The sequence below is a fragment of the Python bivittatus genome, unplaced genomic scaffold (assembly GCF_059951505.1).
Source record: "Python bivittatus isolate LINGU-HERP-01145 unplaced genomic scaffold, Pbiv_v1 ctg000940_np1212, whole genome shotgun sequence".
Taxonomy (NCBI): Eukaryota; Metazoa; Chordata; class Lepidosauria; order Squamata; family Pythonidae; genus Python; species Python bivittatus.
In genome coordinates this window covers 428,959-455,086 of record NW_028277123.1, presented here as the reverse complement: position 1 = coordinate 455,086, position 26,128 = coordinate 428,959, and the positions used below count along the sequence as shown (strand labels likewise).

General features: G+C 47.6%; 2 protein-coding genes across 6 annotated transcripts in view; one reads left to right on the top strand and one right to left on the bottom strand.

Annotated features, from left to right (window-relative positions):
• Positions 1 to 4,790, top strand: part of ALDH3A2 (aldehyde dehydrogenase 3 family member A2) — a 28,859-nt gene extending 24,069 nt beyond the window's left edge. For 4 of the 5 annotated variants that reach the window (XM_088131314.1, XM_015887672.3, XM_088131315.1 and 1 more), the window contains exon 11: positions 1,793 to 3,757. In XM_088131314.1, coding sequence (XP_087987440.1) covers positions 1,793 to 1,867 — 75 coding nt within the window. In that variant the 3' untranslated portion in view covers positions 1,868 to 3,757. The other variant, XM_088131316.1, reaches the window with a different exon arrangement.
• A 1,458-nt stretch (positions 4,791 to 6,248) lies between these two features.
• On the bottom strand, positions 6,249 to 25,929 carry LOC103066424 (multidrug and toxin extrusion protein 1-like). The gene is made up of 17 exons (XM_088131312.1): positions 25,605 to 25,929; positions 24,839 to 24,940; positions 22,527 to 22,595; positions 19,659 to 19,807; positions 18,734 to 18,776; positions 17,695 to 17,739; positions 16,903 to 17,000; positions 16,403 to 16,500; positions 15,435 to 15,548; positions 15,128 to 15,195; positions 14,438 to 14,546; positions 11,670 to 11,745; positions 10,992 to 11,061; positions 10,401 to 10,533; positions 9,189 to 9,283; positions 8,380 to 8,464; positions 6,249 to 6,811 (listed from the first exon to the last, which is right to left on the bottom strand). Exons 1-17 carry the CDS (start codon positions 25,761 to 25,763, stop codon positions 6,606 to 6,608), a joined length of 1,719 nt encoding a protein of 572 aa, XP_087987438.1. The 5' UTR covers positions 25,764 to 25,929; the 3' UTR covers positions 6,249 to 6,605.
• Positions 25,930 to 26,128: the final 199 nt, after the last annotated feature.

The following is a 26,128-nucleotide window of genomic DNA, read 5'->3' as shown; positions in this document are numbered from 1 at the left end:
CTGGTCTACCTGGGAAGGCTGACCGGTATAATAACCGAATCTTGAAAGCCTGTCTAAATTTCTCTTATACTAAAGAAAATCAAGGCGGGGTTATCTTGAGTTTCTTTCTCACCCTTCCTTCAACCTCTGTTTCTCAACCTTGGCAACTTTAAGATGCGTGGACTTCAACTCGAGTTGAAGTCCAGACACCTTAAAGTGGCCAAGGTTGAGAAACCCTGCTCTGGACGGTGTAATTGCGTCTCCAAGTCCCCGCTAAGCAGCTTTCGCCTGCCTTCCCCCGGTCAGCTCTAAATCCTTTTGCACAAGAGCAGTCGTGCGAAAGGCAGCCCTGGTTTGTGTGCTACATGGCCGAGGAGAGGACTAGAGCTAATGGACTCGCTGGAGGGCGGATTTGGGTGAAGCGGTAGGACTGATCAACAGCAGAAGCAGTGATTAAGGAGAGGATGATGGGCTCGGACGAGATGGGACGCCCTTTCTTAGGGAAACCGTAGCTGGTTTTCTCCACTGAGCGACAGGGTTGGACTAGAGGGTATTCAGATTTAATTTCTAATGGTTGGTCGCACGGTCAGCCAGATGTTTAAACTGGATTTGGCCTTTTTACCCCCCTATCGAGTCCTTCCCAAGGACCTGGGATAGGCAGATGTGGTTGTTTGATGGTGCTCAAGGTATCGTCGCAGGATGATGATGACAATGATTTAAAATTATAAGCCGTCCAACTGCTAATGACACTGGGCAGTTCTTTCCAAGTCTCCCCCCAATTCACACATCATGTACAGCCAGGGGTTAAGCACAACTGGGTGGTTCAGGACACTTGCTTCCCCCCCCATCCCCCCAGGATTATGCCACTGAAATTCAACTAAATGCTGATTTTTCGCTTTTTTCTGCATGGGTGTCTCTTAGAGAAGATTCAAAAGAGGTACGTTAAATGTCTGCAATGGCGCTACATCTGTTGGGTGGAAAACAAGATTTCATACCCCGCAGCCCCTTGAAAGGGCCTGAAAATGCCCACCCCCACCCCCAGACCTCCAAGGTCAAGGAAGAGAAGAAGGCTGCCCACACCTCCTTTTATGCCATTAAACCATAGTTGACAAACCAAGGACAATGTTGTACACCGTGTTCAGCCCAAAGGTTGTTTGCTAGGACTTTGCTGATCGCGGCTTGCGAAACCAGCTACAAACCCTTAGCCGTGGCTTGTCGGGTCTTACGGAACGCCGCAGTATATCAAGCTTCGTTTTCAAATCCTCCGGATGAGTGGGGGGCTCTGAAACTCTCCAGTCCCACCCCTGACCTAGGGCAGGAATCCCAAGTAAAATATCCCCAACCGATGCCCGTCCAGCCTCTGCTTGGGCACATCCAGCACAGGGAGTTCCCCTGTCCTGTGGCTCTGGAGATCAGTTGGGGGCAGGAGGTGGGATCTCTTTGAGAAGAGATTATTTGCACCGGGGCAGGCAGAGATCTCAGGGGAAGGGTTCCACGGGCTGGTTTCCACCCCTACCATGATGCCCCCCCCCCATCATGCCAGCTGTCCTGGGCTTAGAAGGACAGGCGTCTTCACGGAGGAGGGCCCTGAAGAACACTGATTTGGAGAGAGATGATTCTTTCAGCCGCCCATTCCCTCCCTGTACGCTCCCGGGGTCCCCAGGCTTCACATGTTCTCGGGTGCAATTTGGGGGGCCCTCAAGGAGCCCCTCTTTGCCAGTTTCCCTGGTGTCTTTTCCAAATGGCCGTCTTGGGGCACGAAGGCACTTCTGGGCACCCAGAGTGAAATCTAGGCACTTCTCTTTCCATCCAGATAAATATTGATTGCTTTCATTGGGGACAACGTCTAGCGGATCTTAGGAAGCTAAGCAGGATCAAATCAGGTTAGTATTTGGAGGAGAGACGACCAGGAAAACTCTGAGCTGGAAAATAGCCTGGGAAGTTGCAAAAACTTCCCAGGAAAAGGCAGGGGCGATCTGCTCCAGATGGCTGCCAGGAAAACAGGATCGAGGTATTTATAAAGAGATCAGGAGTCACGCTTGATGCGAAGGGGACGTAGTTCAGGTTACACCGCCTGTCCAGCCTTGCTCCTTCTGGAAACAGCTGCCTTGCAAAGACTGGCCCTTTTACAGAGCCCCTTAGGGGCCCTGCTTGTTATGTTAAAGCGTGCCCAGCGTGCAATCATTATTTCTTTTCTCCGTTTTTTTTTTGCAACGGATTCATTTTTGCCCCCGACTCATCTTTACTAAACTCACGCATCACTGTGGGGGCTGAAATATGATCTGTAATTCCCCCTCTGAACCTTCTCTGATTTCTACTCCCCCCATCTGATTGTTCGCACGTTTTGCACCTGCAAAACCCAAAGATCCGAGATCACTTTCCCCTGCAAGTCAAAAAAGTAAGGCAGACGTGGATTACAGTGTCCATCGATTCAGGCAGCTGCGATTAAGAGGGATTGCAGTCCAACCTTGCAAGAAGCCGTGATTGGCAAACCCTGGCTTATTGAATAAACCAGAGTTGGATTGGTCTGCATAACCCACTAGGGTGTTTTAATTGTTTGACTGTTTTTTTAAAAATTTTGTAAGCCATCCAGCATCTCCTGGAGTAGATGGCCATAACAAATCTAATTAATTAAATTAAATTAAATTAAATTAAATTAAATTAAATTTAAACTAAGCAAAAGCAGATTCTTTAGGGCCTCAAACGTTTATTAGCTGCCCTTCCTTTTTAAGGTAGCCCTGAGTTACTGGGAACCAGACACTGTAGGCTCACTTCCTATTGAAGGAGAGGCTGTGACTCTGTTTGCCGGCAGAAGATTCTCCGACTCAGCAATCACTATCTGCAATGGAAAGGATCAGGAATAGAGAAAAGACTTTCTCTGCGAGAACATGTGAAATTTGTAATGTGAACATTTTCAGTAAAAGTGAAAACAAGGCATCGGTAGGGTGGGAAATTATGTTCTCACGTCCCTAGGAGGAGGAATTATTTGATTTATTCCTTCTAGTCAATTTATAGGACTGCCTATCTTGTAACAGCACCTCTGGGCCGATAACACAGAAAACTCAGTAAAAACAACCAATAACAATATAATAAATACCCATATCATGACAGCTGAGGGCAACAACAATCACTATAAATAAGCCCACCTCATGGGCCCCGTGTTCTCTCCCCCCTGCACCCCTGTTCCCCTTGTGTCTGTGGGCATGTTTTCTGGGCACTTTGAGATTACAGGTAGTCCTTGACTTACAACCATTCGTTTAACAACCGTTTGAAGTTACAACAGAGCTGAACAAAGTGACTTATGACCAGTTCTCGCACTACACTTCGCAGCATCCCCGCAGTCACATGATCAAAATTTGGGTGACTGGGATGAATTTATGATGGTTACAGTGTCCTGGGGTCACATGATTGCCATTTGCAACCTTCCCAGGGGGCTTCTGACAAGCAAAGTCAATGGGGAACCACGTGATTCACTTAACGACCGTTGCAAAAAATGTCGTAAAAATCAGTTGCAGTCACGTGATGCCTTGCTTAATGACTGCCCCACTTAACAACAAATTTTCCGGTCCCTATTGTTGTCATAAGTCAAGGACTACCTGCATCCTAATTTTAGCCGACCGATTTTATCTGACTTCTCACCAAAGGTGCCTAAGAAATCATACCGCTGGTACTCAATCTTGGTGGATGTTTCCCGCTACGGAAAAGGCACCGGAGGAGGCTGTAATCTCCCTCCCCTTTTTCAGTGCAGAAACTGACATTATTTTTTTTATTTTCCTTTCCCCAGGTTGTGCTTTTTTGAGAGCGAGGTTCCGCAGATGCCATAACAGAACGTGGTGTTAAAGCAAGCTCACCCAGGCGGGGTGTGCGTGCGCGCGCGTGTGTGTGTGCTGGGTGGGGTGTCTTTTTCTTCCACTTACTTACAAGAATTACGCAATTTCTTCTTAACCATTAAACACTCAGACGACAAGCACTAACGCTTCCTCCAGGAAGATTCTCGGTGAGAATATATGGTTGTCTCCTCTCTGGGGAGCGACAGTTTGTACCGAAGTGACGAGGGAGCAAAATTTCAGGGAGAAGGGATCTGAACAGGGAAGCTGCACAGCTACGAAGAGGCGGGGTCATTAACTTTTCAAGATCCTTTTCTCACGGAGCATTTCCAAAGCCAGCTTGCCTGTGCCATGCCAGGAAAAAAATGCGGCCTGAGGCGCCTCTTGCGAAATAGCTGTTTCTGCTCATTTTTCCTTTTCCTTTAAAGGCGCGATCAGGGCCTTTCGACTGCTCAGCTGTGGCATGGAGCGAACCAAAGAGTGGGGGGCATCCGTGGCGCCAGGCTTGATGAATTTTCCTAAGGGTCTCCTTGCTCTGAGGGCAAATGATCTTCCTTTACTCTGTTTTATCCTCCTCATGGATATTTTAGACCTGGTGCCCAGAGGTTCCAGAATGATGTGCAAAGCCCAGTTGCTGTTTATCAGAGGGACGATGGGGCTGCACTACAGTTCCCAGCATCCCCAGCCGGAATAAAGTCCAGTGGAGCTGCGATAGGGCAATTCTTGAAGAGGTGCAGCATCATTCTCTGCTTTGCTGTCCTTTGACACCCCCCCCATATGCTGGGGGCCGTGCCTGGACGATCAAAGCTCCATGGCCGTTTTAGGTGCACTCGCACAGGGCTTTGATCACAGTCATGACTGCCATCTTGACTTTTTTGACCCCCTCACAGATGTTCGAGATGGATTTCTAGATATCCATGCGTGAAAGATCCATCTGAGCGGAGCCCCCCCACCCCACTTTAAGGAAGGCTCAGATTCAACAAAGCCATGTTTTCAGAGCTGTAGATGATTGAGCAGTGTGAGTAAGCCCCAACAAGCAGAGATTTGGTTTTGTCCCCACTTCTCTGCTCCTGATCAGAGCATTTTCTTGTCCCTGACCCACAATTTTTTGTGCCTGCCCCAGTAGAAACCCCTCAGGGACTTCTCACACCGCATCATCATCATATACTTGGTCTAGTTTTGGCTTTGCAGGGAGGGCAAACCCAGCCCACATGAGTTGCAAACCACATCGATGGCTTCATCATGGTTCGGCGACTTAGCCGATGTGCTCGACTCCATTAACCGCCCTCTTGCTGAGTGTAATGGTCTGTGGGAATGGCCTTGGGAGACAGGAGGAAGAGCCACAGACTAGGCAACAGTCAGATAAGAGGCAGCTTAGCCCGCAAAAGGAATGTGGGCGAGGCAAACGTCTCAGAAAGGACCCTCCCTAGTTTTTTGGACTGTAAAGGTGAGGGGGGAGAAAGGTACTTTGAGACTTGCAGGATTGATGTTAGCCTAATGTGGTAGTCCAGACAGGAAGCACAACCAGATGGACTAATTCTACTTTATTGTAAGGTTCCATTAACAGAATCCTGCAAGTCTAGAAGTACCTCTCTCCCCCCTCGCCTTTACAGCCCAAGAAACTAGGGAGGGCCCCTTCTGAAAACGTTTGCCACGTCCCCATTCCTGCTGAGGGCTCAGCTGCCTCTTATCCGACTGTTCCCCTGGCTGCGGCTCTTCCCCTGTCTCCCAAGGTCATTCCCATAGATGGTTACGCTGAGTGTGCGTTGTGTGTCCCCCGGCCATTGGATCAACCCTGCTGTGTTTGAAACGAGCAGACGTCGAACAGACTAGACTTAGCACTAAGCGGGTGGATGGTTGGAACCAACTAATGAACCATGGTTGATGGAAAGGAAGAGAAAAGTTTCCAAACACTGCAGGCCAGGACAGTAACCCAAACGCTGGCCTAATCCCATTCCTGTCACGTTCAGTGTATGAGCAGGGCTCCTGAGCTCCTAGATAAGATCGCCAGAGCTTTGTTGGACCAAAAACCAGCTAAAACCACATCGATAAATCCTAAAATAAGCTTTCTACCTGCTGCATCTCTTTATCTCTTCAGATTAAAAGGTGCCCCAAAGATGCCTCACTGACATCTATTGGCACCATCAGGGTGTCTTCAGGAAGGGGGTCAAAAAAGTCAAAAGGGCAGCCACAGCTCTTTATTTTACGTGCGGTCGCATGTAAAAAAGGACAAAGCTTCCACAGCATGGTTGTGGCCACCCTTTTGACTTTTTTGACCTCCCTGCTGACCTCCCTGGAGTCCATACTTGTTTGTTGGTTTTGCTAACCTTTTCTAACCTCCTTTACTCCAAGTCTCTCTGTTTTTAAAAGGCATAAATAAAAACATGTAAAAATTACTAATAAAAGGTTTTATCTGGAAAGATTACATTGAATAAATGTGGCTGTGCTTAAGGTTTATCTACACCAAATGGCTGTGTGCTGGAAATAAACTTTCATAACCCAACCGAGAACGGAGTGTTTTCATTCTTTGCACGCGGAGACGCCGGTTTCGTCCACCTTCCCCTTCGGTGACTCTTCCTGGTGTCCGGGCGAATATAAATTTTTCTTTGCAAGAACACGTGATGCTGAGCAAAAAGGCTGATGTTGTGCAATGTTGTGCCGAGATGGGCGCCTCCTGCTGGTATCACTCCCACTGGCACCCCCTGCTGGACAAGCCAGGCCACTGCCGGTGGGCATCTCGCCCTCCTTTTCTTGCCTCGGGTTCAACGCGTCTGTTCTACTCCTTCCCAGCCTCTAACCTTACACCGTGAATATCCGTATCAACACTCCGACGGCCAGGATGCCCACCGCGGCCCCCGCCGCCAGCCCCCGCCTCACGATCAGTTGCTTTGTCGTCAGAACTTGGCCCGCCGCGGGGAGGCTGGCCATCTTCTTATCCTGCAAGGTTGGGCCATCTACCGTGGTGAAGCTAAGGAGCACAACGCCGTTCTGGGCATCAGTTCGTCCTGCAACAGAGGACGGGAGGACCTCAGCTCGTCTGTTCAGTATCGCACACAGGGAAGTTTGAAAGAAGGAACAAGGCAACCCCATTGACTTATTCCCCGACACCTATTTTGATGTGAACCTAGGTCCAAGGATAGACTGCTCCACCCAGTGGAGGTTCTGTTGAGCGATGACAGCGAATGGACTGAGACGGGTTGGCCAAATCCGCTCTAAAAATGTCACTTAGGCCAACAGCATCAACCGTGCAAGCTAACTCTGGAATAGGTTCACACCCCTGGCCAAGCTAAACCCAGACAAAAACATCCGGTGGCTTACCGTGTTGTGTAAACCAAGTCAACTGTGGTTTATTTAACCCACCAAGGTGAAAGGGTTTAGCACGAGGCGCAAGTCAGGTCAGTAACCTTGGTGGGTGAACGACCGTGCCAAATTTGGAAAAGCAATGCTGAGCGGATTTTTTGTGAAACTACAATGCCCAAGCTCCCCAGCTGGCGATGGCTGCTGGGCCTTGGTGTTTCCAACGTGGACGGCCCATGGAGTTTCCAGAAGTAAGCATTAAGTTTGCATTTTGAAAAAGCAAACTGACCAGCTTTAATTAGAACGAAGCATTTGAAGCTGCCCAGAGTCAGAAAAAAAATATTTTAAGGTAGGGAAGCAAGTGACAGCTCCTCCATGAGGACTAGCAGCAATCTAATCCTGGAGAGCACTTTCGTGCTCCCAAGATACTTCTCTCTCTCTTCGGCGCTCGGTCCAGCATATTTTGTGAATGGAGCCGGCGGCAACGACGGCAAAATGATGAAGGGGATGTAAGGCCGTGGTGTCACGCACACGCCATCATTTTGGCCTCATTGTGGCTGCGTTCACAAAACATGCCGGACCTGAGGGAGTTTGCCCAATCTACTAAGCCAGTGTTTCTCAACCTCAGGCACTTTCAGCTGTGTGGACTTCAACTCCCAGAATTCCCCAGCCAGCGCATGCTGGCTGGGGAATTCTGGGAGTTGAAGTCCACACAGCTGAAAGTGCCTGAGGTTGAGAAACACTGTACTCAACCCCCCAAAACTTAATGCTAAACCAAGCTTTGCCTGTTGAATATCTGCCAGGACCTCACCTGACCTGTTGAATAAAGCCTCCCAGGGATGGTTAATAATGGGGAGTGGAGTTTTCCACTTCCCTGGGCATTTGTAAGAGTCGGCTCCCACCCCGAAAAAAAAGGAGACGCCGAAGACTACAATACCCTCACAAGGCCTCCCTGAGGACCCCCGGTTTGCCGGACCACGGGGAGCCAGTTCGAAAGACGCTGCGAGGGCCTCTAGCCTGAATGCAAACAGGGACGTGCTGCTGCTCAGCGGGACCCAGTTCCGCTGCTGCGATTCTCGCAGTGCCGTCCGTTTCGCCTCAAAGCGTTTTGCTAAAGAAAAGGCGAACTCACACTGGGTTTAGGTGGATGCCAAGGAGCGTGACCGCATCTTTTGGGGTACGGTGGGGGGAACCGGATATTTGCAATGCTAGCCTTAGCATGGCTACAAATCCTTGCCCCCCCTGCCCCCCTCCAAACCCCGCTCGCATTCCTTACCAGAACAGGAAACAATCTTCTCAGGAATGGGAGCTGAATTCAAATCCTCCACTGGCTTCTGCGACAGTTTGGCACGGTGCTGTGCCTAAAAGGAAGAGCCGGACATTAAAGATGATGATGATGATATTATTATTATTATTATTATTGTTATAGCCTGCTTTTATTTTGCACAATTCAAGGTGGTGTACATAATGTTCCCTTCTCCTGTTTTCCCCACAACAGCCCTGTGAGGTGGGTTGGGCGGACAGAGAGGAACTGGCCCGAAGTGTCCGGGTTTCCATGCCTGAGGGAGGACTAGAACTCATGGCCTCCCAGTTTCTAGTCCAGCATCTTCACCACTGCACCGAACTGGCTCTCGTATTAAGGCAAGCAGTTGTGGACTCTTTATTGTGTTTCCAACTGGTAAATACGTGCGAACGTCTGGCCACTATGCAAGTACCTGACATGCCCAGTGCAAAGGTGGGCCTCCTCCTGTGGCTGGGCAGAGTGAAACTGCTGCCGTGGGGTGAAGCTGGCTGGCGGGCCAAGACTTTAAGCAGTTAAAATTCCTTCGACCTCCTGCCTTGTGCAATTGTGTGCAGTCATGCAGGACAAACTTGCGGACGCCAAGAGCGCGAGCCAACAAAAACCGTTGCCAGAAGACCTTTCTCCTTGGATGGTGTTCAGTGTGCAAACGCACGGTATAGAGAGGCCAAGGGGCGCGAAAGAATGAGAATGACCGGGGGCGGGGGAACGGAAAAAGGGGTCAAATGCCGCCCGATGTTCCCCGGACGCCGGAGCAGAGGGGCTGGCTGGGCGACGCCGCTTACCTCTGCAGCCACCTGGTTCCAGTTCATCCGGATGATGTACGTGATGGAGCAGATGCAGGGGACCAGAGTGCAGATCAGCATGCCCAGCCAAAGCCCTGGGAAGGAAGACCACGGGGAGGAAAACCCCAAAAGTTGCAAATGCGATGCAGAGGCAAATCCTCTCCACTCCGCTCCTTTTCCCAGCACGGTGAGTCTCCTTCCTGCCCCCCCCTGCCCACTCTTCACGTTCCCGATGCTTCCCTGCCCCAGGAGAGCCAACTGACCCCTCGCTCTCCCCCTTGTCTTGCCCTCCCCGGTGATCCCTGGGGAGGTTCCCCCCGGCTTTCCTTTCTCTCGTGAAAGGGGTCGACAGGCATGGTGGCCATCGGCAGGGGTGTCCGTGCTGGCTGGGGAGTTCTGGGAGTTGAAGTCCACCCATCTTAAAGTGGCCAAGCTTGAAAAACACTGTGCTAGCTGGAGGAAGGTCCACATAAAAGAAGGACCCATTAAAAAAAGATCTGACGCCCCGATGGGATGTCAGTTTAGCCTTAAAAGGTAGCACTTCTTTTGGGCCCAACTTAATAACCAATAAATCAAATTTGTCCATGTAGTTTTCCTGCCAGCAATATGGAAGGAGTTGGCCACTGTTGACATCCTGGATATTTTGCGTTCTTTTCAACTTCCCACCCTAGGGCTCAGGGATACGCTGGTGGTCTCCCATCCAAACTTTAACCAAATTCAACCCTGCTTAGCTTTTTTGAGCATATCCAAGGTTGGCTTGAAGCTACCACCTCCCATGACAACTCAGTATTACAGGTCGTCCTCGACTTATGGCCATTCATTTAACAACCGTTCGAAGTTACGATGGTGTTGAAAAAAGTGACTTACAACCAGTCCTCACACTTACAACCATTACAGCGTCCCTGCAGTCACATGATCAAAATTTGGCCACTTGGCAACTGGCATGTATTTATGATGGTTGCAGCATCCCTGGGTCACATGATCACCATTTGCAACCTTTCCAGGGGGCTTCCAGCAAGCAAAGTCAATGAGGGAAGCTGGATTCACTTAATGACCATGTGATTCGCTTAACAAATATGGTGAAAAAGGTCATAAAACTGGGCTCAACTCACTAAATGACCACATCGCTTAGTCCCAATTGTGGTCATAAGTTGAGGACTACCTGTAGTTGCATACAATGCCTCCATATAACTCTCTGAGCAACACCAGTACCTATCATTCCAATTTTGGCTACGAAAAGCAACACAACCCCCAAGGGCAGGCCTACACCATAGTAGCCCAAAGCGTTGAAAATGGCGCCTAGTTTCTGCCTCCCAGTGCCACGCAGCACCCCGCTGGTTGTAGCCTGCAAGAGACAAAAGGAAGGACGGGTTAGAACAGTGTTTCTTCACCTCAGCAACTTTAAGGTCTGTGGACATCAACTCCCAGAATTCCTCAGCCAGCCATGCTGGCTGGGGAATTCTGGGAGTTGAAGTCCACACATCTTAAAGTTGCTGAGGTTGAGAAACACTGCGTTAAAGTATTCACGAGCATAGTGGAGCTTTAACATAAACCTGGCCGATTTAGTCAACCTTCTCTGTGCTGGACCAGACAGCCAAAAGACACACCAGACTGCTTTCACACACCCAGTTAAGCCATGGTTTGGTTATCTGTGGTTTACCGAATTAACCACAGTCAGCTGGGATTGCATAATACATTTGAGAACGCCAGGGCTGAACTCAGCTTCACCTGAACCATATCCAGGCCAGTGGAAAGAAGGGGGGGGGGGAGTCCACTTTTTCTGGGTGGAAGAAATGTACTCACGCAAAGAGCTTCAAACAGATGGAAGGCAATGTAAACTGGCATCACTGAAGCCACGAGGTCAACCACCTCCCTATTTAGACAAATAGGTTAAAATCATCATTGTCATCATCACTGTCGTCACCATCACCAGCATCTTCTAAGCAAGAACTTCTCTTTCCAGCAGCCTAACCTACATGAATCCAAGAACTTTGTCTTAAATATTCTGGAAAAAACAGAGGCGTGGGCCCCCCTGCCACCCGGGATCTCACAGACCTGCAGAATGAAGTCTGCAGATTATTAATCAAACAGTTCAGAACACTGATGTTCCATTCAGCACGAATTAGTAATGAACACATTCAATACAGTGGAGCATTTTGATGAAGGGGTTGGACTAGGAGACCCAGGTTCAAGTCCACACTCAGCTGCAGAAGCACCCTGGGGAACTTTGGGCCTTCTCTCGCAGCCCAATCTACCTCACAGGGGTGTTATGGAGAAAAATGGGAGGAATATACATTGAGTATACCGCCTTTAGCTCCTGGAAACAAATCAAATGAATAAAAAAGATTGAAAGACTATTATTAACCCAGCTGCCACGTGCCACCCTAAGTCTGGCTTTTTGTGAATTTTTGAGTTCTTTTGGAACTGTTGGCAAAGTCTCTTCTGGCCTGGGCGAGACCCTTTTGGCTGTGCAATACTCACTTGTCACTGGTAAAAATGTATGCCAAAACATCTTTCGAGGCTGTCATCACGGCACACATTAGGAGGAAGAAACCCACTGGGGAAAAACGGGGAAAAGAATTGGAGATGAAGCAATCCTAGACAAATTAGACAGAGAGAAGCTAAGAAAAATCGCAACCGAGTCAAATATTATACAAATTTATGCCCCTACTCAGAAAGGTCTGCAAAGGGGGGGTCAAAAAAGTCAAGATGGCATCAACAAACATCTGCCTGAAGCCCCAACCCTTTTTAAGGTTTCAATGCATGTAAAAACAGAGTTGGGCTTCAATTGCATGGTAGTGGAGGCCATCTCGACTTGCTTGACCTCCCTGGATACTCCTGCCCCCAGCCCAAGTCCAGTGGGGGAAGACATTGAGAAAATCTATTGCAAATTGCAAGAGGTCCTAAATGCAACCTCTGAAAGTGCATCATGCTATTGATGTATATGATTGTATATTGTTTTTAATCCTATCTGGAAGTACAAGCCACTCAGAGGCAGACAGGACTGGAGGGGCACTGAGCCCTAGAAAATTAATAAACGTAAAGGATAAAACACAGTGAAGACAAAGTCTTTCCACATCTTAAAAGAGGTGATTTGTGGAGTCCTTGGTACTCTCTGAGCTTGGTGGTTCACTTGCAGACGTTTCATTACCCAACTAGGTAACGACATCAGTGCTATTAAGTGTGGGGTTTTCTCTGTGTTTATATACAGTATGTGTATATACAATGTGTTATATACAATTTGCTCCGTTTATATCCAGTAGCTTGCCCTGCCAGTGTGGGTGGAGGTGTGGTTTTCTCCTTGGTAGTGCCTTGATCAGAGTATTGTTCTCTGCTTGACTGTTTGTCTGGCGTTAATCCCTGCTTATCTATGTGTTGGCTGCTGGAGAGGATGTGTTCTGGTCTTTTTGTTTCCTTCTTAGCTTTTTTATTGTCTCTTTTGAATGGTGTGGTTTATCTCTGCATGTCTATGATGGCTGATTTGTCTGAATGCCAAGCTTCAGGGAATTCCCTAGCGGTTTTGGATTTAGCTTGCTCTAAAATGCTCATAGTTTCCCTGTCGAAACTGGGAATGAGTCTGTCCATGTCTTGTGAGATTAAGGAGAAAACCACACCCCACCCACACTGGCAGGGCAAGCCACTGTATATAAACAGGGAGCAAACCCCACACTCACCAGCACTGATGATGTTCCCTAGTTGGGTAATGAAACGTCTGCAATCAAACCACCAAGCTCAGCGAGCACCAAGGACTCCATAGTTCAACCCTGAGCTACACATATTCTCTTCTTTTGGGGAGGTGATTCGGATTCTAGATTTTGAATGAATTCTTCTGGATATTTTTGCCAGGGTTTTTTCAAATGTATTCATTCTGTTTTCAGAACTTTAATATTATTCCTTTTTGCCCTTCTGTTCTTCCTTGGCTTGAAGGTCTGATACTTTCAGTCAAGTGGGATGTGGCGTAGAGCAGATGTGGCCCACGCATTTCCTTTTGCGAGCCCAGGTGTTCCCTCTGACTATGACAGCAAGATTCAGCCATTTTCTCCCGAGGGTTGTCCTGCCTGGTTTCGGTGGCACGCAGTTCAAAGGCTTCCCGTTCGCTTGTCACCATTTCAAAAAAGAGAGAAAGCTCCTTGCGCAAAGTTCCCTGCCTGTGTTTCAAAGAGGCAATGCCTGAATGTTCTCAAAGCCGCAGTGGAAGAGACTGCAAGGAGAATCAGACCCAACCCTTTCCAACGTGCAGGAAAACGGATTGAAACCATCTCTGAGAGGGGCTGTCCAGCCTCTTCCTAACACCTCCAGAGAACCCACCACCTCCATAGGAAGACTCTTCCGCTGTTGGCCAGATCTCACCGTCAGAAAGTTTTTCCTTCTGTTGAAGAAAAATCTTGGGAGCCGTAACTTGCCCAGTTTCTAAAGCAGTGTTTTTCAACCTCAGCAACTTTAAGATGTGTGGACTTCAACTCCCAGAATTCTCCAGCCAGCATGCTGGCTGGGGAATTCTGGGAGTTGAAGTCTACCCATCTTAAAGCGTGCTGGCTGGGGGATTCTGGGAGTTGAAGCCCACCCATCTTAAAGCATGCTGGCTGGGGGATTCTGGGAGTGGAAGTCCACCCATCTTAAATTTGCTGGGGTTGAGAAACACTGTTCTAAAGCAATGGAAAACAGTTCCTGACCACATTCCCTTTTACTGTATATGCCTGAGCATGACTATCATGTCTCCCCTCCAGACTGAACACCCCCAGTTCCTTCACAAGGCATGTCCCCAAATCCCTGCACCGTCTCCAAGTCTTCTAAGGGGTCTTTCTTAGAATTATAGCTGAAAGGGGCCCTTGAGGCCATCCAGACCAGCCCTCTACTCAGGGCAGGAATCCAGATTAACGAACCCCCTCTTGATGGCTCACCAGCCTCTGCTCGAACACCTCCCCGAAGGAGAAGCCCACTACCTCCCTGGATCCTCTCCAATAGCCTGTCCTGCTGAGAAGCTTTTCCTAACATCCAAGAAGTTTAGGAACCTGCTGTACCTCAAAATGATTTTATTTGGCAGTCTGGAGGCCCAGAAGGCTGATCGGAACCTTCTTCTGTGTGAAATTTTATCAGGGACCTGAGTGTTCTTGTATTCCCTGCTCCCTCTTTTCCGTCCAGAGCTACAACCTCCCTTTACTGGACTCATGGCTTGATTAATAAATAAAATCTGTCCATGTTGTCCAGGTATCCAGAGTCTGTTCTTTCTGCCAGCCACAGAACGATACCTGTGCACAAAATGGCAACCATAGATGACTTTCGGGCTTCTTCCACTTTCCCGGCCCCTAAGGCATTGCCCACTCGGACGCTGACGGAGGTCCCGATCCCAAAAGGAATCTATAACAAGGCAAGAAAGCAGAGCTGATCAGAAGAGAGGAGACAGGCCTGTTTGGATAGCCTTCCAGCTCCTGCCTTGGCCAGACCCTCCCCAACATGGATTTATTTATGAAATTTATACACTGTTTCTACCTTCAAGGAAGGTACAGGTCATCCTCGTTTAGCAACCGCAATTGGGACTGGCAACTTGGTCATTAAGCAAAGTGGTCGCTAAGTGAAACCGCAACGATGCTTACAATCTTACTTCAGCTTGTCTTGGCTTTACCGACCTGCGAAGGTCATAAATGCAAGGATTGGTTGCAAAGTTACTTTTTCATCAATGTCGTAAGGCAAACGGTCACTAAATGAGGCAGTCACTAACCAAGGACTACCCGCATATCAATTACAGCCCAAGAAAGCAATAGAATGCACACAAAATGCAGGAAAATTTACATTATGATTTCCTAATTCGGGGCGTCTGGAAAGAGGGGTCCAAAAAGTCAAGAGGGCAGGGCCTTGGCCTATTTTTGACACTGCAGAAGGTCTGGGTGGGCAGCGTTTGTTGAACCGCTGTGGTGATGCGGCAGACGGGAAATGCTTACCATATAAGCAACTGTGGCAATTTCATAAATGATGGACTGGGCAGACAGATCCAGCACACTTAGGAGTCCTGAAGTGAAAAAAAGTCAGGGGGAAAGAGAAAATAAAGATGCAGGGGTGTCCACAGAGAAGAGGTCCAAAAAGTCAAGATGGCGGCCTCATCTCCTGTGGATGCCCCTACAAGGAACAGTAATCTGCGTATTTTGCTTCCCACTAATATTTATTGCCCTGCCCACCTGAGAGGAAGGGGGCGTCCTGCCTTTTGGCTCCACCCCCCAGCCACAGCTCCTCCCCCTGCCCACTCCTGACCTATCAGAAAGCTTCCAATTTCAAAGGTCCACCATTCAATGCACGTCATCAGCATACTGGGAATCGCCAGCGACATAAAGAGACCCCATTCCTGCAGGCATTCCATGGACCAACCTGGGTTGCCAATGGGGGAAAAAAGGGAAAATCACGTCAGCGAGCCAGGATTCGCAGATTGAAAGCAGCAGTTACGCGATAAGAGACTGCCGGCTTTTGAGTCCAGCGAAGTGGTGTCTACGGGATATGGCCAAAATGCAGTTTTTAAATGCTCTCTAAGGAAAGGGTCCTCTGGAAAGATGTTGCAGATCAGGCGCAAGGAATTTTTTTGCAGGTGGGTTGGTGGGCATTTTCATTTTTTTAATTTGGTGCCCGAGTGAGGTCAGCAATCTGGTACTGTGCCCAGAAAGAGTGGGGCTGAAATCTTTGCCCCTTTTTTGTTGCGGGTGGGAGATTTGAAATAAACATGCCAAACTTCTACCACCCTTAATGCACCTATTTTCATTGTTTCAAAAATCGTCTTTGTAAAAATGACATGTTGCTGCCATATTTCGGCCACGAAGTCCAGACCTGAGAGGATGGGGGGCAGCAAAAATGGGTTGGGGGGACATGTAGCTCATAGAATTTCAGAATCCTACTACTGACTGTAGACATTTAACTTAAATTCTATCAGAAATGTGATAGCTTCAGACTGCATCTACGATTTTGGGCTCAGGTGAAAAAGCAATCAATGGTTGCTCGATTCTTGGTTTGAAATGATAAATATGTCCAATTTTGCTGAATCGGAAAACCTTCTTAAGAGCCAAGTTTTGACAATGGGGTCCAAATCGGAATACATCCGGCCATTGAAACGTGCTGCGGCTGGAAGTGTGCAATGACCCTAATTGGGGAAATCAGCCACAGGAGCTTGGCGGAGGAGCCAGCAAGGAGCGGCACAGCCACACTCTTACACACACCTATAAAAAGTGTCTTACCTCCCCAGGTTTCCACGTGAAGCTTTTTCCACTTGATATACAAGAAGAGAGTGATGGCTTGAGAATACTGCGCGATGGTGTTGGCCCACGCAGAGCCTCTTTGAGGGAAGAAAGAGATGCGGATCGTCATGATAGAAGGAGAAACGAGAGCGGAATTTTTTTAAAAATTACTGTACAAAATGGGCTTTGTCTGTTTTGTGAATATTCACGCCAAGTTGCTCTTTGCAGGGCATTGGATGGAAAGGCCTTTCGGTAGTGGATCTACGGCCCACCTTTCGTTGTTTTGTCTGGCCGTGAAGTCGAGTTTTGTAAAGTTTGTCGCTGGATGAATTCTAGTCCCCTTAATCCATGGCTTTATTAACAACCTTTTGCCAAAACCCGCAACTGATGTCCCGTCTTCCAAAAAATGGCTCGGCAGACATGGTGTCTGTTCCAGGGAAGACGAGAACAAATCAGCACGCAACAGAAATAGACGTGTATGTCCCCAACAGCCTACTTACCTAACTCCCATGTGAAATTGGTAGAGGAAGATATAATTCGCAAGGACGTTGACAATGTTTGCAGCAATGCCACAAAAAACCTCTGGCCAGATGATCCTCTGCAATGACATATTATTTTATTTCCTTTTTTTTACATTTCAGCTGATACCATGCTCTTTCAACTCTTAAAAAAAGTTTATTTCAACTGAGCTGGACTCTTGGTGTCATTTTCCTGGTGGCAGCAGCACAGAAAAGTTCTGCTAGGATCTTCTTTTGAAATGGATTTTGGCTTCCTAGCCTAGCCTACCGCTTGAAGATTTCCTAGTGGTGCCCCATCCAAGCACTAATCACCCAGCTTAAGTTCCCAATGCTTGCTGAGACTTTTCACCCTAACAGGGCCCAGTGTCCAAAGTTAGGTTTTGGTTTGCAAAGGGTGCCATGTCTGTTTCCAGATGCCTTTAAAGGGACAGGCAATTAACCTGTCATAAACCTGAAAATAATCAGTGTATGATTGGTGATACTAAACCCCACATTGTGCTGGTTAAGGAGGAGCAGAGCAGCCTGAAAACATAGTCTGCTGGGGTCCTTGCTGGCACCTTGGATGCCAAGCTGGCACCTTCACAGCGACTTGGATCAGCTGTCTCAATGTTTTGCCCCCCCTTAGCACTGCTGGGATAGAGGGCTGGAGTTTCTGACTTAGATCAAGGGGCTCCATTATGACCCAGCCTTTTGAAAGATGCCTTCCAAGGGTACCCCTCGGCTCTCGCCCCCTTGGCGCCAAGAGCTACGGAACGAAGGAAAGGAATCGCTTACCTGGTTTTGCAAATACCGCATCTGGATCTGATAAATAAAGGATGCCTGCCAGATGCAGAGAAGAGGAGGCCCGTCAGCAATCAGAAGGAAGCAAGAATCTGCAGATTCATTCATTTTTAGTTGAATCCCCCCCCCAAAGGAATTGGCATTGTTCTCAGCATTGCCCCCCATCTTGTAGAATCATTGGATCCTGAATGCATGGATTGGAAGAGACTCTAGAGCAATGAGGACAGGAAGGCCTGGTGCAATATGGTTCATGGGGTCACGAAGAGTCGGACACGACTTAACGACTAAACAACAACAACAACTAGAGCAATCTTTCTCAACCTTGTCACCTTTAAGATGGGTGGACTTCAACTCCCAGAATTCCCCAGCCAGCATGGCTGGCTGGGGAATTCCGGGAGTTGAAGTCCACCCATCTTAAAGGTGAAAAGGTTGAGAAATACTGACCAGACCAACCCTGGGCTCAGTGCAGGACTCTACCACTCTTCCAGACAGAGTTCCACTGGTATAGCTTCTGAGTTGCCAAGTTCAGGGAGGAATCATGGAAAGTTTCGCCTGCTGGATTTCGACCTGCCAGCTGCCAGTCCAAACCAAACTGCTTTCCCCACTGAATGTGGGGAGGACCATTCCATTGTCCCCGTCCCCTTGCATAGCCAATGGGATTGCCAAAGGGAGGTGATGGGAATTGTAGTCTACACATCTGGACTACATCAGCTGGCAAACATGACTCCAAATTAGAATTAGTAGGTGACCAACAGCCCAATTCCTGCAGTCCCCAAGATTCTCCTAGATAACATGACTAAAATTTGGTGTGAAAATTTAGCTTTTTAAAAAAGTATTAATGTACAAAATACCAGAGCATATTAAGAAAATACATTTATTATGCACCTTGAACCCTTCACTCCCCCTAAATGTAATACATACAAATATGCACGTACACACACACACACACACATAATTTTTTTGAAAAAGGAGCAACCCTAACCCTTTTCACTGATCCTGCGGAGCAAAAGCAAGGAAAAAGCTGGAAACTTACGGGAAGTGCCGGAATAAAGATCATGACATAAACCTGAGTGAGTCTGGAGGGAGAAATGGCATAAATTTGCAATTATTAGATTGAGCAATCATGCTCATTGCTGTCCTAAAAAGCTTGGGTTTTGAAGTAGCCTCTTCCCGCATCACCTTGCGAGAAAAAGTAGCGTCTTTAGGGAAGCCCTATCTTGTGACTGCCCCCCAATTTAAAAAAATTAAAATAAATAATTTTTTAAAAATTAAATCTTCTCAACAAAATTCAAAAGGTCCAGCTTTGTGGGAAATCTTGTGAGGGGTCGTCTGATCTTGTGAAAGGCTGGTATTTTGAATGGATGTTCTTTACTGATGTGAATTTTGGATGGATATTCTTTACTGATTTGAAAGGGAGAAGCTTTGGAACAGACATTGGCTGTAGCAACCCCAAAGCAAATTTAAAACACTATATCAGATGTAATCAGGGGCCTGTCTGGGAGGACAGTCAAAAAAGTCAAGATGGCACCTGCAAATATATGATTGAAACCTTGCCCCTAGTTTAGGTCCCATCTTGACTTTTTTGACACCCCCCAAGGATGCCTTGAGTTAAGTGGGAGCAGATCACTGTCCCCCAATACTCCATCTCTCTTTTTCTGGCTAGAGCAAGATGGGGAATTCTGGGAGTTGAAGTCCACACATCTTAAAGTTGCTGAGGTTGAGAAACACTGTGCTGGAGGGTCCTTTCCAACATGACATCACTCTATTCCATCATCTTCAAGAGGACTCAGAAAGGCACATAATGGTGAATGATCGCCAAAATCTTCATGGGATAATTTTTAACCTCCAATTACTGCTGTTCAAAGGTGAACACCCACCCAGCCCATCCCGCAGTGCCAAAAAATGCCAGTCCCACCCACAACATGGCTTTAACTTGAAAGAAAGATTTTGGTTCCCACCTGGAGACTTCCGGATCCTGCCGGATCAGCAAGAGGAGCTGTTCGGTGTTGATAAAAAACGCCCAGCACGGGAAGCAGCAGAGCAGGAGAATCAGCACCCCTTGTTGCAGGATGGTGCCCACGCGTTTCATGTTCTTCCCGCCATAGGTCTGGAACAAGAAGGTCGCCCTTTGGTTCTCAAGATCTTGAGAGCAAAGGAAGTCCAAGGAGACCTTTTAAGAGCAAGGTGCCTGCAACAGCCCTGCCCACCAACAGCACAGAGAGGACCAAGAGAGAGGTGGCCATGTTCCACAATGACCTTAACAGCATCCTTCCAGAGGAGCGTTCTTGAATCTTAGTGTTGATCCATGGAGTTGGAGTGCTGGGTAATTGAATTTTGGAATTCACTACCCCGAGATGTGGTGTTGGCTACCAGCTTGGCTGGCTTCAAAAAAGGGGTGGACCACTCCCTGGAAGTCCTGGGGATCCTGGGCTGTTAGTGGGACTGCCTCTGAAGGCCATCTGCTGGGAGACTTGTGGGCTCTCTGGGGCAGTTGGTGGGCCACTGGGAGAAGAGACTGCTGGACTAGATGGGCCAGGGGTTCAGGTCAGCAGAACATGCCTTATGTTCTTGTATTCTTGTATTCTGAAATTCAGACTTAAACTCATCTGGAAACCCCTTGCTTGACCTTAGTCTGGTTGTTCTGTCCCAACCTAATCTACCTCACAGGACTGTTGTGAGGATCAAACAGAGGAAGGGAATAGTCTTGGCCACCTTGAGTTCCTTGGAGAAAATGTTCGGGGTTACTGAATGATAAATAGCATCGAATAAGAAATAATAATAAACTCTCTTCCAGGACAGTGAAGCAGACAAATCCACAGAAATAGATCACATAGGTCCTAGATGCGGTGGGATTTTAAGTAGCTCGAGGCCTAAAGAAGTCATGTGTTCTTTGTTAAGAACAAGTTTCTATCCTTAACATATATTCTGGAAAATACGTGGAATCTCCAAACATTAGAGCAGTCTTCCCAAACTTGACGCTTCCTAGAAGTCTTGGCACTACAACTCCCATCACTCATAGATGTTGGTCAGGGTAGCCAAGAAGTCTAGAGGGCATCAAGCTGGGGAAGGTGAGTTAGAACAGTGTTTCTCAACCTTGGCTACTTGAAGATGGGTGGACTTCAACTCCCAGAATGCCCCAGCCAGCATGGCTGGCTGGGGAATTCTGGGAGTTGAAGTCCACCCATCTTCAAATAGCCAAGGTTGAGAAACACTGAGTTAGAAGACCCCCTGAATTACATTCCAGTGTTGATGGTCTTTTTCCAGGATGATGGCTTAGCTTAGTTATGTCGAGGGTCTCAAATTTGGGGAACAAAAAATCAATAATAATAAGTCAATAAGTGAATTGAGGTAGCCCCTGTTCCCAATCAATAAAACTCATTATTTTATGAGGATAGGGCTGGGTAAGAAACTTACCTGTTGTTTTCTTAGACTTACATCTTGCCTTCCTTTCAGGAGCTCAAGGCAGCATACACAGCGCTCCCTCCTCCCACTTTTCCCCCCAACAACCCTGTGAGGTAGGTTGGGCTGAAAGAGGGGGATGGGCTCAAAGGTGGGGGGGGGCTTCTGCTGCTGGGGTCGGACGAACCTGGTTCTCCCCAGTGCCAGCCCAGTCCCTTCCCCATGGCACCCCACTGGCCTTCCAAGGAATTAAGCCTTTCTACATACCTTTTACCTAGATATTTTTAGATCCAGATTTTTTAGATTTCCATTTAGATTTTATCTGGATTTTTATCTAGATTTACTTCCCTCCTTCCTCAGCTTCTCCTTCGAATGACACCAACCCTGTGAGATCCGTGGATCAGAAAAGTTGATACAGAAAAGCGACCACTGGATTAATGAATTAAAAGCTCCACTGCGTTTCTTTATTTAGTCCATTTGGGGTGCCACCCTCCTGATGCCTGCTAGATGTCTGCATTCATTCATTTGTTCCATAAACACTGCTTCAAAAGCTCAAGGGGGCGTACATCATGTGCCCTTCTATTTTTCTTTGCCACAACAACCTTGTGAGGTAGGTTGGGCAGAAAGAAGGAGGCTGGCCTAGAGTCTCCAGGGACTTGAACTTGGGTCTCCCCTCTCTTAATCTAGCACAGTGTTTCTCAACCTTGGGAATTTGAAGATGGGTGGACTTCAACTCCCAGAATTCCCCAGCCAGCCGTGCTGGCTGGGGAATTCTGGGAGTTGAAGTCCACCCATCTTCAAGTTCCCAAGGTTGAGAAACACTGATCTAGCACCTTCAGCATGTCATCCCACTGGCCATTTTTAACAGGCATTTTAATGGATCTGGCACAACTGTTCTCCACCTTTGTGGTGGAGGATCTGCCTGGGGCACAGCTGTTTGGGCAAAGTGTGGAGGTGAGTTTTGGGCAACTAAGTATGGAATGAGTTTTGACAATTTCCCTTTGCCCAGACAAGCTTCATCAGGATTTTAAAAAGTGGCTCCTGAACGCCCAGCGGGATCTCAACTCACATGTTGAGAACTGCAGAGTTAAGCAATTCTTGCGTAACCGCCCAGGGAGCGCGTTCGAATCAGCAGCAGAAGAGAACCTTGAACCTCTTTTGCAGAAAGAGAGACCACGTGCGAATGAAAAACCACGGATCTTCTGAACTGCAAAGGGGCTGAATCCCAGAGTTTGGCCCTTCCAAATGTCCCACATGCAGAAAAGTTAGGAAAGAGGTTGCAACTTTTATTCTGTATCTGGCAAACCCTGAGCTCTGACGGAAACGCAGAATTTCCCATTCAAGCAGGGTAGCATTCAGCAGCAGATCACGTTTCATCAACCCCACATCTCCCCCAAACTGGGAAAAAGCCTGCTTCTGCAACCCACCTGAGATATTAACGTGTCACAGGCTGCAGATAATCCAAAACCTATAGAAAGGCCGGTCACGTTGATAACCTAGAGACGGGAAGAAAGGCAGAGGAGAGGAAATTTAGAAAAGAGACAACTGCTGTTCACAGTTGGAAAATGGGTATTTGAGGACAGCCATCCCAGTGTGGCCTTCTCTAGCTGTGCTGGGACTACAACTCCCAGAATGCCCAGCCCCAGGAGAAGCCTGTTTAAAAGGGGCTCTTCTAGGTTAGCTCCTGCCTGATCTTGCCTCTGCATGAAAGTTCAGCAGAATCAGGCCTTGGGATGGGGGACCACCAGGAAACCCGATGGTGGTAGGCTTGATTGGGGAATTAAGCAGAAAAATTCCATGGTAAACCAGCTGTGCTTTGTCACCAAGAAAAGGGCATGGATTTGGCCATGATGCCTCCAGCCACTGAATTCCCCCTCAGTTTAAAGTATTCAGACCTTCCCAGACAGATGATTTCTCAGTTTGGTCCAATCTTGGTTACACAGATGAATGGGGCAGAGAAAGGCTCCCCCCTCCCTTTTTTTTTCCTGGACATTGGAGTTAACACTTTGTGCAAAGCAAATCTGTTCTGAGCAACCAACCTTCTCCAACTCACCAGGGCCGTTATACCTCAGTGAAAACATCTTCACACAGAGCCATGTATGAAGATTAATTTCAATGGATTTTCCCAATCCAGGCTCCTCCCAGTGATTTGGGTGTTGGGACTGCTAATCCAAGAACCCTCACCGAGTCCCAGGCCTGGAAACCCCAACACATCTTGATGGCTCCTGTTTGGAGGAAGCTACTGCAGATGTTTCCTCAAACCATCATTTGCGGATTCCAAAATAAAGTGTGAACTCAAGTTCTTCTTCCTGCTCTTCATCAGATTCCTCTTTGATTTGCTATACTTTGCCCTAGTCCACCTAACTCATGAAGTCATCGTTTGCTTAACCTTTATTTGTTGAACAAATCATGATTATCTATATAATTACACAACACCCTGCTCCAGTTTTCCCAAGCGGAATGGTTGAATTTGCACCACAGACTAAACCAAATCAGAACAAATGACAAAATCGCAAATCACTGGCTAAATTAGATGCATGAATTGAAATACTGGCTTTGTGGACACTTCCGTGCATTTTTCTTGGCAAAAGTGGGGAATTGGTTTATCATTGCAGTCTTCTCTTTGACTTCTCAGTTTTGTCTGTGGCCCTGAAAGCTCCCGGTGGTCTCCTATCCAAGTATTAACTAGATCCAAATCAGCTAGAGATTACCCACCTGCTAATGTTCTTACCAAAATCAGAAGGGGGAGATTATAAGAGACATTAAGGTTTAACCCCTCTCCCAATATCCTCTCAATCCTAATACAGGTAGTTCTTGTTTAGCGATTTTGGAATGAACAGAGAACTAATGCAGGTAGTCCTTGCTTAGCAACTGCCTCGCTTAGCAACCATTTGCAGTTATGATGGCGATGCAAAAATAACTTTACTGACCAATCCTCTCATTTACAACCTTTGCAAGCCATTAAAACAAAGGAAAGCTGAAGTAAGATCATAAGCACAGTGGCAGTTTCACTTAGCGACTGCTTTGCTTAACAACTCAGTTGCTGGTCCCAATTGTGGTCGTTAAATGAGGACTACCTGTATTAGCTCTCTGTTCCTTCTAAAATTCACATTTTCCAGGAAGCTCCATTTCTAAACTCTCCTTTTAATTTCCAGTTGTAGATACACCTTAATAGTAATAACACATCCCAAACACCCTGAGACCCTTTAAGGACCTGCAAATCATCTCCTTATTGAAAAGGTGTTTACCCTGATGGCTGATTTTGAAGATACCACATTTTTATTTGAAAAAAAAAAAGGACTTCACCTTTCTACCCAAAAGACCTATGAAAACAACAACAGCTGCTCTCTTTCGCAAGAGCTCACTCTTCGTTCTTCTCTGCATGAGTCTTCATTCGGGAACATCATTCCTGACTGCAAGTAGACTCAGCCAGAAATGTAACAGGGAGGATGAGTGAAATAATTAAGTATTTTTCAAGTCAGGCTCGACTCTTAGGAACCTAATGGATATATCCACATTGTTTTAGGGGTTAAATATAGAAGTGATTTGTCATTCTCTTCTTCTGGAGTGTTTTTATTTTTCCCAACTTCCCAGCCTAACCTTCAACCCTAGGATTTCCTTGTGGTCTCCCACCCAAGCACAAATCAGGGCTGACTCTGTTTAGCTTTTGGGGGTCAGCCAAGGTCAGCAAGAGGCTACCACCTGATGAAGAGAGGGGGATATTAAAAGAAAAACTCACCGCAATTGCAAGGGTGACGGAGGCCAATTCGACTTTCCCAAGGTGGCCACAGAATATCGTACTGACGACATGGATCATGAACACCAGGAGCTGAATCACCGTCTAGGTGAAGAAAGGTCAGGAGGGGGAACATGAACATTTGTAGCTCTGCAAATCACCACCGAGAGTCACCCATGTGGGTGCTGGAACACTTGGAGTCATGCATCTTTAAGTTTGCAACAGATTTAAATGCTGGAATAATAGCATTTTCGGAGTTCAGCGGTAGATTAAAGTATTAGAATCAAGCAATTTAAAGCTTAGCCGTAGATTAAAATCCTGCCATCGTGCAATTTGATGCTGGGGCAGGCTGACCTCTTGTTTCAGTCCCTCTGAATGTAACCCGCTCTTTCCTTCCTGGTTAATCTCAAAAGGGGCTGCCAGACTCCTGGTTTTCGCCCATCACAGACTAACTCAGCTTTCCTCCTGCCGTTGCCTTCCCACGATGGCAGAACCGATCTACATTTGGATTGGCAGGTCTTTGCTCAACCTGAGCCCCGGGGCAGGTCTCAAGGCTAGAACACCGGGCTCAAATCTGAACTGATCACTGAGTTTAGCTACCGGAGACCTGTCTGGGGACCGCTGAACCAAGATTGGCTAGCAACTCTGCTGACAACGTCTAAGCAAAGAGACAAGCCGGTGGCCTGGACCGCTGGCAAAACTGGGGGTTGTCACCTGCCCCAAGAGGGTCTCCAGTGGGCTGAGAGTTTGCAAAGGTCAGAAGACTTACCAGGGGCCCGGACAACACCAAGATCTTCTTCGCTTCCTCCCAGAAGTTGGAAGGAATCAGCCGACATAATTTCCTGCAGCCAGAGGGAACAGAGTGCTTCGGGTCTTCGGGCAATGTGCAGAGTGGGGGCTTTTCAATGGCAGGTGCCCCACGATCCATAGGCTGCGGGGTGGGGTGGGTGGGAGACGGCTGTTTGGGGTTTTTAAACTTGGATTCCTTCTCCTTGACCCCGAGGCTTTTTCATCCGCTGCAGGATGGACGTCCAGCAGGTCTGTACCAGCAGACTATCTTCGCCGCCGGACACTTTTGGGCAAAGGGCGAGCAGGAGAGCCTGTCTAGAGCCAATAAAAGATGGGGAGGAGCAGCTGGTTGGGAAAGACGGTGCTTCCAGGCATCTGTGGGAGGTTGGCTCGGCCCGCTGGGAAGTTTCCAAGATAATGTTCACAGGGTCAAATACTGATGAGGTCCCAGGAGCTGTTACGAAACGCATCTCTTCTGCCAAGTCAGATCTACAGTCCATTAAA